Source organism: Rhinoderma darwinii, chromosome 4 (genome assembly GCF_050947455.1).
Source record: "Rhinoderma darwinii isolate aRhiDar2 chromosome 4, aRhiDar2.hap1, whole genome shotgun sequence".
NCBI lineage: Eukaryota > Metazoa > Chordata > Amphibia > Anura > Rhinodermatidae > Rhinoderma > Rhinoderma darwinii.
Window position 1 is genome coordinate 24,298,192 of NC_134690.1, and position 15,562 is coordinate 24,313,753.

The 15,562-nt window shown below is 41.8% G+C and overlaps 1 protein-coding gene across 3 annotated transcripts in view; it reads left to right on the plus strand.

The window, feature by feature from the left end:
- Positions 1-15,562, plus strand: part of LOC142759068 (cytochrome P450 2K1-like) — a 78,407-nt gene that overhangs the window by 47,445 nt on the left and 15,400 nt on the right. For 2 of the 3 annotated variants that reach the window (XM_075860911.1, XM_075860909.1), the window contains exons 2-5: positions 289-512; positions 1,103-1,265; positions 6,833-6,982; positions 12,515-12,675. In XM_075860911.1, the coding sequence (XP_075717026.1) occupies positions 339-512; positions 1,103-1,265; positions 6,833-6,982; positions 12,515-12,675 (648 nt within the window). In that variant the 5' untranslated portion in view covers positions 289-338. Of the gene's footprint in view, positions 1-288; positions 513-1,102; positions 1,266-6,832; positions 7,000-12,514; positions 12,676-15,562 lie in introns of all 3 variants that reach the window. The other variant, XM_075860910.1, reaches the window with a different exon arrangement.

The window sequence follows — 15,562 nt, forward strand, 5'->3', positions numbered from 1 at the left end:
AGATAGGATGAGAGACAGTAGTGAGAAGCACTAGCGTGACTGAATTTTTTATTTGTAAAATATTATCTGTCCCGTTTCGTAGCCAAACATGCCAATTCCTCCGCCATGAAACAAAATAATGAAGGAAACCAATAATTAGTGTCTCCTGTTTTCTCAGTTATGAACTTTTACCTTAACACCCAGCCCTGAAGTTTCTATTTGTATGTTTTCTTGCCAGAGTCCAAATTCCCTATCTCCTAGCTCAAACATTTATTTTGTTTAATTCTTTATTAAACTTCTATTACAAAGGTCCAAAAACCTCAAACTCCTAGCAAAGTTGACCTGTTCCAGTGGTAAAAATGGAGGTGATCTCTATAATATTGGTCACAGTTGCCGCTTTCTTCATTTTACATTATTTGAACACCTGGATGAATAATAAGAATACAAATTTTCCACCCGGACCAAGAATTCTGCCATTAATTGGAAATCTGCATTCTGTGCTGTTTAAGGGACTTCATCAAACTTTACTGGAGGTGAGTGATCTACTGTAATCCATATATTTTCTATATCTCATGTTACTGATAAACTTTTAAAGAGGTTACAAAAGTTTTTGTTACACAGGCCACCCGAAATAGCTGATCACAAGGTGTCCTTCTGCTGGAACCCCAGTGATCAGCTGTAATATCTAATGAAGTGTTCATTGTCCCTGCAGCGCCGCCCCAGGGAAAGTGAAGAATTACACAGTTTGAATACAATGGGCTAAAAGTCATAATTAAATCCTTATATCTCCTAGTTATGACTTTTTTTTTCTAGTAAGTATGACATTTTGGTCACAGAGCCTAACATGTAGGACTATGGGATTTATTACTGGTCATCTGGGACTCAGAGAGGAATATGGCTTACCTAAAGGGTAAGGTAAGGTTTTCTGGTATTCCATTGTAGATAAACGAGCAGAGGAAGGCTCCTGCTGCTGCAAGCTACCTCCTAACCAGAGAGTCTAGTCTTTCCTGAAGCCAGTGAGAAGGAAGTCAGTCATTCTCCTGCCATTTGGATTGCTGTGTAGGACATAATTACACTTCATTACTATCTCTAGTAAATGTTTACTATGTATGTCCTTTTGAAGCTGTCAAAGACCTATGGTTCGGTGTTTAGCATTCAAATGGGCATGAAGAAGATGGTGGTGTTAGCTGGATATGACGCTGTCAAAGATGCATTGGTAAACCACGCAGAAGAATTTGAAGAACGAGCTAGAGTCCCGATATTTGAGAAGATGGATAAAGGAATGGGTAATATATTAATATACAAGGCAATAATTTAGCATATGTTCACCCTTGCATCGTGGCTTCTGTCTATAATGGAAGCCTCAACACTTTGCCGCAACCGTCGTACATCGGACCCCTTGGGGGCTGTCGAGTACCGGGATGGAGCCATAGTTTTGATGGGAAAAATAAGGCAGCTGTAAACAGAGCCTAACACACTTCTAATTATCATCTATAAGTAACCTATACTAAGTTTAAAGGGGCTTTCCAAGACTATGCATTGATTAACTTTCCATCCATGTGTAATGAGTGGGGGTCTTAACCTCAGAAACACCAAGATCAGCAGAACAAGTGGGCAGTGGCAATCACTGGAGTCCTGCAGGCCCTTCGCTGAAGTATCTGACACACTGTTTTCCATACACATCTGTAACGTGGGGTTTATGGAGTCGTTTCCCTTTAAGAAAACATAATCGCATACCAAATAATTTGGCTTTTACTGAGCGGATATTAGCAAAGCACACAAAGCGTCACTTATCTCTTTTTATGAAGCACAATACTCCAAAGAATGAAGGCCCCTAGGTAAGAGGTTTCAAAAACCCACCTTTTCAATATTTTGAAGAAAAAAACATAATTGGTGTTACCACGACTGTATTAAAATATAATATTATTTAACCTGCAATATAAACGTTGTAAAAAAACAAGAATTGCTGTTTTTTGCTCACCTTAGATCCCCCAAAAATTTTTGGATAGAAAGTGATCAAAAAGTCGTATTTACCAAAAATCGTATCAATAAAAACTACAGCTTCCCCCACAAAAATGAATCCTGGCATTAGCGGAAAATGAAAAAAAGTTTCAGAATATGGCAACACAAAATTATTTTTAGAACAAGTAGTTTTTTCTTTGTAAAAGTAGTAAAAGATAAATAAAAAAACTGTATAAATTTGGTATTACCGTAATTGCAGCAGCCCGCAGAATATAGTTGTCGTTTATACCGCACGATAAAGGCCGAAAAACCAAACCCAAAAATAGTTTTTCCCATATCGACCCCTAAAGAATTTTTACAGTTTCCCAGTACATTACACCCCGTTCCAAATTATTATGCAAATGTTATTTTTCGCTGATTCTCCTAAATAGTTGATGCAAATGACAGTCAGTATAATCTTCAAGCCATCAACCGTTGGAGTATAATGCAAATTTTATTGAACAAATCTCCTAATGATAACAGATTTTTTTTTAGAAGTAAAAAACTCAAAGTGCACTGTTTCAAATTATTATGCACAACAGAGATCAAAACATTTTAAAGGTTGTAAAGAGAACGAAAATGGTAATTTGTTGAATTTGCAGCATCAGGAGGTCATATTTACAGAAATCAAAAGCTCTTTCAATCAAAATAAACTGAACAGGCCAAGTTACATGTTAACATAGCACCCCTTCTCTGATATCACCTTCACAATTCTTGCATCCATTGAATTTGTGAGTATTTGGTCAGTTTCTGCTTGAATATCTTTGCAGGATGTCAGAATAACCTCCCAGAGCTTCTGTTTTGATGTGAACTGCCTCCCACCCTCATAGATATTTTGTTTGAGGATGCTCTCAATAGGGTTGAGGTCAGGGGAACTTGGGGGCCACACCATGAATTTCTCTCATTTTATGCCCATAGCAGCCAATGACACAGAGGTATTCTTTGCTGCATGAGATGGTGCATTGTCATACATGAAGATAATTTTGCTACGGAAGGCATGGTTCTTCTTTTTGTACCACGGAAGAAAGTGGTCAGTCATAAACTCTACATACTTTGCAGAGGTAATTTTCACACCGTCAGGTACCCTAAGGGGGCCTACCAGCTCTCTCGCCATGATTCCAGCCCAATATATGACTCCGCCACCTCCTTGCTGACGTCGCAGCCTTGTTGGGACATGGTGGCCATTCACCAACCATCCACTACTCCATCCATCTGGACCATCCAGGGTTGCACGGCACTCATCAGTAAACAACACGGTTTGAAAATTAGTCTTCATGTATTTCTGAGCCTACTGCAACCGTTTCTGCTTGTGAGCATTGTTTAGGGGTGGCCGAATAATAGCTTTATGCCCACTTGCAAACCTCTGGAGGATCCTACACCTTTAGGTTTGCGGGACTCCAGAAGCACCAGCGGCTTCAAATACCTGTTTGCTTCTTTGCAATGGCATTTTAGCAGCTGCTCTCCTAATCCTATTAATTTGTCTGGCAGAAACCTTCCTCATTATGCCTTTATCTGAACGAACCCGTCTGTGCTCTGAATCTGCCACAAATCTTTTCACAGTACGATGATCACGCTTAAGTTTTCTTGAAATATCCAATGTTTTCATACCTTGTCCAAGGTATTGCACTATTTCACGCTTTTCGGCAGCAGAGAGATCCTTTTTCTTTCCCATATTGTTTGAAACCTGTGGCCTGCTTAATAATGTGGAACGTCCTTCTTAAGTAGTTTTCCTTTGATTGGGCACACCTGGCAAACTAATTATCACAGGTGTCTGAGATTAATTACAATGATCCAAAGAGCCCTAAGGCTGGGTTCACACGACCTATTTTCAGACGTAAAAGAGGCGTATTAAGCCTCGTTTTACGTCTGAAAATAGGGCTACAATACGTCGGCAAACATCTGCCCATTCATTTGAATGGGTTTGCTGTCAAACGACGACGCATAAAAATACAGCCTCGTCAAAAGAAGTGCAGGACACTTCTATACATTATGTGCAGGACACTTATATACATTATATGCAGGACACTTATATACATTATATGCAGGACACTTCTTTCAGACGTAATTTGAGCCGTTCTTCATTGAACTCAATGAAGCACAGCTCAAAATTTACAGCTGTCAGAGAAACCTTGCAAAATGCGAGGAGGAGCAATTACGTCTGAAACGAGGCAGCTGTTTTCTCCTGAAAACAGTCTGTCATTTCAGACGTAAAAGCCTGCTACCGTGTGCACATACCTTAAGGGTATGTTCACACGCACTAATTACGGACGTAATTCGGGCGTTTTTGCCCCGAATTACGTCCAAAAATAGAGCCTCAATAGCGCTGACAAACATCTGCCCATTGAAAGCAATGGGCAGACGTTTGTCTGTTCACACGAGGCGTAATTTACGCGCCGCTGTCAAATGACGGCGCGTAAATAGACACCCGCGTCGAAGAAGTGACCTGTCACTTCTTTGGCTGTAATTGGAGGCGTTATTCATTGACTCCAATGAATAGCAGCGACAATTACGTCCGTAATGGACGCAGCGTTCAAGCGCCTGCACATGCCGGTACGGCTGAAATTACGGGGATGTTTTCAGGCTGAAACATCCCTGTAATTTCAGCCGTTACGGACGCCCTTGTGTGAACATACCCTAAGACACAATACCATCCATGAGTTTAATTGAAAAACTAATAATTAAATGTTTATGACACTTAAATCCAATGTGCATAATAATTTGGAACGCGGTGTATTTGGTACTTTAAATGGTGCCATTAAATACTTCAAACCACACAAAAAAAAAACTCATATGGCTAAGTCAACTGAAAAATAAAAAACTATGGGGAAAATTAAACCGCAAAAAATGGTCTGATCCCTAAGGCGTTAAACCTCCGTAAAACAGTCACTCTCAAGACATATTGTCAGTCCTCTTAAAGGGACAGGCAACTATTTCTACAAGGATACATGGACAGTTCATAAGCTGTAAAAAGAGGTACAGCAGCATAGACACCCCTATAGCTGTTTACATACAGCAGTGAAGGGGCTTCCATGACCCAGATTTTGCCACTACTCCTTCATTATGCTTATTAGTAGGGATCCCAGGGGTGTGACTCCCATGAATCATATATTGATGGACTATCCTAAGGAAGGCAATCAATGTAAAATTCTGGAAAACATCTATAACCCCTTCCCGCAATGCACATTTATGGCACTGGTGGGATGTACTTCCAGCACAACACCATAAATGTATGGCACAGGGATGGTGCATGTTGGAAACGGTCTGCACAATCACCAGTAGGTTTCAGCTGTATTTACTTGACACCCTGCTGCAACTGCAAATATCGAGATATCTCCGATGATAGCTGTTTAACTCAGATGTCGTGGTCAATAGCGCCTTTGTCACCCAAGTGGCTTTACAGTGGATGGGGACTCCCTCTATTAGCCCATCTGGAATGTGGTGATGAGAATACGAGAAAAGAACGCTGGGTCCTTGAGGCCCAAAAAGGGTTAATTAACCAAATATCTAGGAGTCCTAGAATTATTCCTTTTTATGTTCTTGTTTCTGTCACCATTTACATTTTTTTACTTCTTTAAAGAGGCTCTGTCACCAGATTTTGCAACCCCTATCTGCTATTGCAGCAGATAGGCGCTGCAATGTAGATTACAGTAACGATTTTATTTTTTAAAAACGAGCATTTTTGGCCAAGTTATGACCATTTTTGTATTTATGCAAATGAGGCTTGCAAAAGTCCAAGTGGGCGTGTTTAAAGTAAAAGTCCAAGTGGGCGTGTATTATGTGCGTACATCGGGGCGTTTTTACTACTTTTACTAGCTGGGCGTTCTGACGAGAAGTATCATCCACTTCTCTTCACAACGCCCAGCTTCTGGCAGTGCAGACACTGCGTGTTCTCGAGAGATCACGCTGTGACGTCACTCACAGGTCCTGTATCGTATCAGACGAGCGAGGACACATCGGCACCAGAGGCTACAGTTGATTCTGCAGCAGCATCGGCGTTTGCAGGTAAGTCGATGTAGCTACTTACCTGCAAACGCCGATGCTGCTGCAGAATCAACTGTAGCCTCTGGTGCCGATGTGGCCGACACGATGCAGGACCTGTGAGTGACGTCACAGATCTGCACTGCCAGAAGCTGGGCGTTGTGAAGAGAAGTGGATGATACTTCTCATCAGAACGCCCAGCTAGTAAAAGTAGTAAAAACGCCCCGATGTACACACATAATACACGCCCAGTTGGACTTTTACTTTAAACACGCCCACTTGGACTTTTGCAAGCCTCATTTGCATAAATACAAAAATGGTCATAACTTGGCCAAAAATGCTCGTTTTTTAAAAATAAAAACGTTCCTGTAATCTACATTGCAGCGCCGATCACATGCAATAGCAGATAGGGGTTGCAAAATATGGTGACAGAGCCTCTTTAATGGAATAAGATCTAAATTTCCACTTGAACCCTGGTGCTTTGTTCTGGTGACTAAAACTGAGACCTACAATGTAATGTAGTATGGTGGTAGTCAGCAGGATTGGAAGATGATTGGTTACTAAGCACCCAGTGCAGCTTCAATGTGACAAGTGGGAAGTAATTCCTGCATGTTTTATGTACATTTACACTAATGCAATCGCATGGGCAGAGATCGTGAGTCGGAGGGCAGTTGTGATTGAAAGCTACCCTCCTGAATTCACACCTAGGCTTAGAAAAAACTCAAATCCCCGCTGTTTAACCCCCTAAAACACCACAATCCATGTGGGGGAGGGGGCTGCCTTGAAGGATAGTCTATAGTGGGAGGGTGATAGGAGGATAATGTGTGGGTTTCTTTTTGTCATCAAAATCTGACTTCTCTGTTTTCTGCTCCAGGTCTTTCTTTTTCTCATGGTGAAAACTGGAAGATCATGAGGAGATTCACCATCTCCACCCTACGAGACTTTGGAATGGGCAAGACCAGCCTAGAGGAGAAGATAGCTGAGGAATGTTCACATTTGATACAGCGAGTCCAGTCCTTTAAAAGTGAGTGTTGGGAAAAGGTAAGTTAGCTTTATCCAAAGAAAGGAATTGTAGAGTCCTTTCATGTCGGAGCAGGAAACTTTCAAAGTGATGACCCCAGGCCACATTTCTTTTAAAGAGGCTCTGTCACCAGATTTTGCAACCCCTATCTCCTATTGCAGCAGATAGGCGCTGCAATGTAGATAAGAGTCACGTTGTTTTTGTTTTTTTTTAAAACGAGAATTTTTGGCCAAGTTATGACCATTTTTAGATTTATGCAAATGAGGCTTTCTAAAGTACATCTGGGCGTGTATTATGTGTGTACATCTGGGCGTTTTTACTACTTTTACTAGCTGGGCGTTGTGAATAGAAGTGTATGATGCTGACGAATCCGCATCATCCACTTCTCTTCGTTAACACCCAGCTTCTGGCAGTGCACAGACACACACAGCGTGTTCTCGAGAGATCACGCTGTGACGTCACTTTATGCCCCAGGTCCTGCATCGTGTCGGACGAGCGAGGACACATCGGCACCAGAGGCTACAGTTGATTCTGCAGCAGCATCGGCGTTTGCAGGTAAGTCGATGTAGCTACTTACCTGCAAACGCCGATGCTGCTGCAGAATCAAATGTAGCCTCTGGTGCCGATGTGTCCTCGCTCGTCCGACACGATGCAGGACCTGGGGCAGGAAGTGAGTGACGTCACAGCGTGATCTCTCAAGAACACGCTGTGTATCTGTGCACTGCCAGAAGCTGGGCGTTGTGAAGAGAAGTGGATGATGCTGATTCGTCAGCATCATACACTTCTATTCACAACGCCCAGCTAGTAAAAGAAGTAAAAACGCCCAGATGTAACATACACAATACACGCCCACTTGTACTTTAACTTTAAACACGCCCAGTTGTACTTTAGAAAGCCTCATTTGCATAAATATAAAAATGGTCATAACTTGGCCAAAAATGCTCGTTTTAAAAAAAACAAAAACGTTACTCTTATCTACATTGCAGCGCCGATCTGCTGCAATAGGAGATAGGGGTTGCAAAATCTGGTGACAGAGCCTCTTTAAGCAAGCATTGAATTGGTCACTCAAACTAAATGGGTCTCAGCTGCAATACCTTCTCCAGATACCAAGGCAGCACTTCCAGACAAAACGGACCTTTATTCACCCATAAAACGTTTTAGGCATGTTCCACTTTTTGACGGCCCGGATTACCGGGCCATCCAAAAATCGGCCTTGTGGATAGCCCCATTTGGGGGTCTATTGATCCTACTGCTGCCGTGTGACGGCCATTCAAAAACAGCTGTCACTTGGCAAAGAATCCCTGTCGTGTGAATGGGCCCTTAGACTTACGGCTCACTTTGAGGCTGAAACGTTGCATGGGTGACTAAAGGACGATTTGTTTGGAAGTGCTGCCTTGGTTTATGTTTATTTTGTAGCTAGTGACTCTTGGATCAAGTCCGGTGCATCTTTAAAAGTTTTTACTATATCCAGTGCTGCTGCTTTCTAGTGTGAGTTGCAATAGCAGACACAGCCTTTGGATATAAGTGACGCTGTTTATAGAGAAAAAAACAAAAGCAGTAACGTTTTTCTAGTCTCAGACAACTCCTTTAAAGGCTATGTACACCTTTGATGGGTATTTTTTTTAATTTATTTTTTAATAAACAGGTCAGTCAGTGTGTTTGGAGTAATTTTCTAATTAGTCTTTATTAAAACTTTGTTTGACATTTTTAGATACAGCTGCTGTATTCTGTATACACTAAATCCTTCTCCCGTCAGGTCCGCGGGACTGACGGGTTCAGTGAAAGCGGGTCCTGCGTTTCTCTGGCATGCAGGATCCACCTGTAATCTATCACATCTAAGTTCATAACGTAGATGTGATAGATTACAGGCAGGGCCGGCCTTAGGTTGGATGGCAAATTAACCACATGTATAGACACGCACATACTGGAACATAAATACTGTACATACGTAGAGGAACATATTTAGCCAAACAGGCAAATATATATATATACACACACACACACACACACACACACACACTTACATAGACACACATAAAGGTAAATATATAGACATACATACACATACTGTATACACACACACTGACAGGAACATATACAAATACATAAAAGGCACATGTATGCAAGCACAAAGACACATTCACATAGATACCCATATATACACAGTGCAGATAATGTAGAAGATATCACCTGCAGTCCTATGTAACACCACAGGTAACATACAATGATAACTCTCTGATTACATATAATGTAGTAGATGTTACCTGCAGTCCTATGTAATACCACAGATAATAGTGATAACTTTGAGCACAGATAATTTAGTAGATATTGTCTGCAGTCCTATGTAACACCATAGATAACACACATTGATAACTCTGAGTACAGATAATGTAGTAGACGTTGGTTGCAGTCCTATGTAACATCACAGATAACACAGTGATAACTCTGAGTAAAGCTAATGAATTAGATGTTATCTGCAGTCCTATGTAACATCAGTGATAACTGTAACCAGGGCCGGCGTCAGCACCCGGCGAACCCGGGCAAGTGCCGTGGCCCACTACCTTTGGGGAGGCCCACTCGACCGCCGGGTGCCGACGATGCTAGTAGCGCTCTGCTTGGGACTTTGGCTCTGGGGTTGCCTCTGACATCACTACCCGCATATGGACAGTGATGTCAGGGGCTTCCCCAGAGCCGGCGTACCGGAGTGGAGCCTTTACTAGCGCTCTTCCTGGGACTTTAGCTCTGCGCCGGACATCACTGTCCAGTGCTGGACAGTGACGTCAGAGGCTTCTCCTGAAGCAGAATCCCCAGCCAGAGTATTGGCAATGCTCTGGCTGGGGATTCCACTTCTAGAGGGAACCCCAAAGGCGGGACCTACAGGGAGGGTGGATGTGTGGCACTACCAGGGTAGGTGGCTGTGTGGCACTACAAGGGAGGGTGGCTGTGTGGTACTATCAGGGAGGAGGGGGCTGTGTGGCACTACCTGGGAGGAGGGGGCTGTGTGGCACTACCTGGGAGGAGGGGGCTGTGTGGCACTACCTGGGAGGAGGGGGGCTGTGTGGCACTATCTACAGAGGGAACTAAATTTATGTGGGTACAAACTGGGAGCCTATCTTCTCTATATGGGGCATAAACACGCCCTAACGTCTATATGGGGGAACAAAGTGACATTTTCTGCCATTTCTCTGCCGCCATGAGTTCCCCCGCAAAGCGGCTTACTAAGTCTGCGTCACTCAAGGGCCCACATAGGCATACATATATACACACTAACATAGAGACATATATACACATATACACACACATATTGGAACATATACACACACAAACACAGAGACACATAGACGCTTACCATCTCTCCTTGCTGACAGGCTCACAGGTTTCTTGCAGGAAGGGCTGTGGGCGGAGCTGCCTCCTCGGCTCTTGTTTCCTCTATTTTGGAACATGGAGCAGAGGCAGAGTCCAGTAGCGCCCCCTACATGCTGGGAGGGTGCCTCGCCCTGTGCACTCACACAGGTCGCACACCCCTAAGGTCGGCCCTGATTACAGGTGGAGCCTGCATGTCAGAGACAAGCAGGACCCGCTGACACTGAACCCGTCAGGTCTGTGGGACTGACGGATTCAATTCTTAGCGAAAGATGCAGCTGCTCTGTATACAGGATTAGGCCTCATGCACACGACCATAGCCGTGTGCACGGTCTGTGATAATGGCACAGATGGCCGCGGAGTGTTATCCGTGGCAGTCTGCAATTCACAGACTGTGCACACATTAATTTCAATGAGCACAAACCGCAAATCCGGATGACTTGTCCTATTTTTTTGTGGTCCGGGCTCCCGGCCAATGGAAACCACGGTCATGTGCATGGGCACATAGAAATGAATGGGTCCACAATTCATCTGCATTTTTGCAGATGAATTGTGGACGCAAAAACACGTTTACATGCATGAGGCCTAAAGAGCATCTGTATCTCAAAAAGTGGTGTACATAGCCTTTAAGATAACATAGACGATTTATCCTCAGTCCAAAGGAAAGGTACACCTGATACCGTACATGGTGGCTCATATGGGACCATTTGAAGGTTTCCTCATTCTACCCTGTAAGTCACAATGTCCGCTGCAGAAAACAACATGTAAAAAAAAATAGCTTATACTTACCCGTAGCCATGGCGATGTGTCCCTCTGATGTCCTGAAGCCCGGCCTCCCCGAATGACGTTTCATCCCATGTGACCGCTGCAGCCTGTGATTGGCTGCAGCAGTCACATGGGATGGAATGTAATCCAGGGAAGCTGGCCTGGAATGAGGAGCAGAAAGATCTGGGTAAGTATGGAATCTTTTATTTTTTATTGCGGCGGAATCGCAGCTTTTCCGCTGTAAAAATCGCAACATCTACTATTTGTTGCGGGTTTCACCTTTCCATTGAATTCATTGGGGAAAACCCACAACAGAAAACCAGCGATTCTGCAACATAAATTGACCTGCTGTGGTTTCAAAAAAATGCTCCGCAGGCCAATTTTTAAACGGATGAGATTTGATAACATTTCGGCCACATTGCTGCTACTGTAATTCGCTGCGAATTTTCCACAATTAAATCCATTGCGGAATAGCCGCAGTATTTACGCTACGTGATCCTGGCCTTAAAGTCTCCCTACTAGATGGATCTCCACAAGGAGAATGAAGTACTTCCAGAAAACACTTAAATTGTTTAACCCTTTCATGACCAAGGGTGTTTTGGGGTTTGAAGCCTTGAGCAAAATTTCACCTTTTTGGAATACTGCATTCTAGAGGGGGTATTTGTTTTTTTATTTCTTAGCCTGTGCCAACAAAAAACAGATTTATTTTTTGCAGGGCACACAAGGCGTCTTATTTATAATTGGAGATGATACCAATTCATTTTGTGTAAAATGGTCAGAAACAGGAACAAAAAAACTATTTTCCATAGTTTTATCTTTTTTTTTTTTTTTTTTTTTTACAATTTATTATACTTATTTATTTTATTCTTTTTTTCATCTGTGTGATCCCTGTTGTCCCAGTAAAAAGATCACTAATAACAGTGGTATAAGGGACAGACATGCATAGACAGAGACTTTGTCTTCTCTGCATGCCCCAAGCCTTTCAGCACAGGGACAGGGATTACCTGTAATGTCATTAACAACATCACAGGTTCCCACACAACTGACCAAATGCATAAGCGGTGGCTTCTTTATTTGGGGACACAGAGCTCAATATGAGTGCTAAGTTCAGGGTTTTCTTTTTAGGGACAGGGAACTGATTATTTCAGTTCCCTGCTACAGAACAGGATTGGGCTGTCTGTGTGACAGCCCAATGCCGCCGAGGGCACTGCGTGCAGAAACTTGCAGCACCATCAATGAAAACATTTTAATTAATGTAACCGGGACTGAGCCATTAGTAGGTAGGAAAGTAGTGAGTTCAAATTATCCTATGAATTGTTTATTGCTGCATTTTTAAGGTAATTTTTGTAAATATATTTATTGGATGAACATTTTATAATAGGATCTTCTGTATTTCCATTTTTACAGGTATGCCTTTTGATAACAGTAGGCACATATGCTCAGCAGTTGCCAATATCATTGTATCAATTTTACTTGGGAATCGTATGGAATATGAAGATCCACATTTTAAGAGACTCTTAGATTTAATTTATGAAAACATAAAGATCATGGGACAGCGGATGGTTTTAGTTAAGTTACTTTTCTTTTAATGTGTATTGATGATATTATCTAACTTTTATAATATATCATATATAATATTTTTTTAGGATAGATTTAATAAATATGATGTGCAAGACCGTTCTGTAGGAAAAAAGTTGCCTAGCTCTGAGTGTAACCAGAATGGAGTAACACATGACTGCAGGACCAGACTACAAAAGGTTTGTTTGTAGTCTGTAACCTTGGAGACAGATACAATCTCTATAGGAGATGTATACATAAATCGGTAGGAGCTTTCTAATCAAGGCTATTTGCAAAGTTGCTTAATTTTTTTATTTTAAATGCATTGAAACAATAAAACATTTTGTAAGATAGATACCCACTAACTCCCACAGTTAACATAAGATCTAGCCCTGAAAGGGAGAATCCGGCACACAAATAAATGTTCTACCAGTGATAGGATCATATATATATATATATATATATATATATATATATATATATATATACATACATACATACATACATACATACATACATACATACATACATACATACATACATACATACATACATACATACATACATATACACACACAAATATACAGATGTAGCCAAGCTTATCTTGCCTCGGATAACTTGCTGCAGAAGGATATCACATAACAAGGCCATCGAAAAGCCATTGGAAAAAGTCAAGATAAAGAGGCTCTGTCACCACATTATAAGTGGCCTATATTGTACATAATGTGATTGGCGCTGTAATGTAGATTACAGCAGTGTTTTTTATTTAGAAAAACTATCAGTTATGACATATTTTAGCTTTATGCTAATGAGTTTCTTAATGAACAACTGGGCGTGTTTTACTTTTTGGCCAAGTGGGCGTTGTGGAGAGGAGTGTATGACGCTGACCAATCAGTGACCAATTAGTGTCATACACTTCTCCCCATTCATTTACACAGCACATAGCGATATAGCTATATCACTATGTGCAGCCACATACACACACTATAACATTACTGCAGTGTCCTGACAATGAATATACATTACTACCAGCCTGGACGTGATGTCTATTCCGAATCCTGATACTTCTGTAGCGTCTCTGTGATATTTACAGAGATTACGCTGTAAACTGTCATTTCAAACGAGATTATGCTGCCTGTGCTGTAGTGTCGGGATTGTGTTAGCGAAGTGTCAGGATTCTGAATACATATCACGTCCTGGCTGGAGGTAATGTATATTCATTGTTAGGACACTGCAGTAATGTTATAGTGTGTGTATGTGGCTGCACATAGCGATATAGCTATATCGCTATGTCCTGTGTAAATGAATGGGGAGAAGTGTATGACGCTGATTGGTCGCTGATTGGTCAGCGTCATACACTTCTCTCCACAACGTCCACTTGGCCAAAAAGTAAAACACGGCCAGTTGTTCATTAAGAAACTCATTAGCATAAAGCTAATATAGGTCATAGCTCCGTCAACAATGATTTTTCTAAATAAAAAAACACTGCTGTAATCTACATTACAGCGCCGATCACATTATGTACAAGATAGGCCACTTATAATGTGGTGACAGAACCTCTTTAAAGTTTCCTGACACTATGTATTTAATGCATTAAAAGTCCAGATAAAGATGGCTACATCTGTATATACGCTGTAGTGCAATCCGATGTACTGGTCATGTCAAGTGACACAGTGACAGAACTGGTAACTCAGCTCTAAAGCGGAGGAAATGCCAGCATGGGACCAATCGGAATGGTCCTGTGGCGGTGATTATTGTGATTATCCAGTCTGTGCTGACTGGCCAATTACAATGCAGAAGGAGTGTTTTAGCGACATCTCAGGCTCTGTCACGCTCACTTGCGCCCCTGAGCTCGACAGAGCCAGACGCTGTCTGTATAGTATAAGTTAACTATAAGTTAACAAAAAAAGCTGGGAACAGCCCCCTCACCCGCTGCTAAACTACCACCACAACCACCATCATCTGGTGATCAGTGTCACCAGATCTGTCATCACCTGTACCCAGCTGTATACCTCTAGATCGCTCACTGCCAGAGGTCCCTGTTAGGTAGCAATGACACCTCATATATAGAATTTGGTAGGTAGGTAGGTTATACCCACTTTTAAATACAGCAGGATCATTGGTGGCTGCTCCGCTCCCATTGTTCAGTTAGGATCATATATATATATATGTGTATATATATATATATATATATATATATATATATATATATATATATATATATATATATTTTTATTTTTATTTTTTTTTTTTTTTTAAACTACAAAAAAAAACTACTAAAAAATAATAAATAATTAGCTTCCGTACTGTTCAAAAAAATATGGCCCAAAGGCTTTACACCGCAGATGAGGCAAACAAAATCTTATGCTCAGATACAAACTCCGCAAGTGAAAGTGAAGCACAGTTTTTGCGTTCATCTGAGTTTGTGTCTAGCGACACTGACTCTGAACCCCCCCGTTAGCGCCGAAGAGTCGCAGGTCCTGGTATGCCGAGTTGTCATTGGTGGCTGCAGGTAATTATAGCCCTCAAGTGCCTGATTTCACAGCCTCCTCAGGTATTCAATTTGATGCCACAGGGTTCGTGGGCCATTAATTTTTTTCCCTTTATTTTTCTGACCGCCTAATAAATTTGATGGTTGAGCAGACGAACATTTATGCTGCTCAGATTATCTCCCAAAACCCTGAATCCAACTACCGTATGCCAGTTGCTAAAATTGGCCTCTAACAAATGCAGCAGAGCTGGGTAAGTTTTGGCATTATATAAAAACCCACTATTTGAGATGACTGGTCCCCCAATATATAGCACCGCTCTCTACTGCACAATAATAAGCAGGACACGCTTTCAGACGATATTTCAGTTCCTGCATTTTAATGACAACAGTCGCTGCCCACCCCTTGA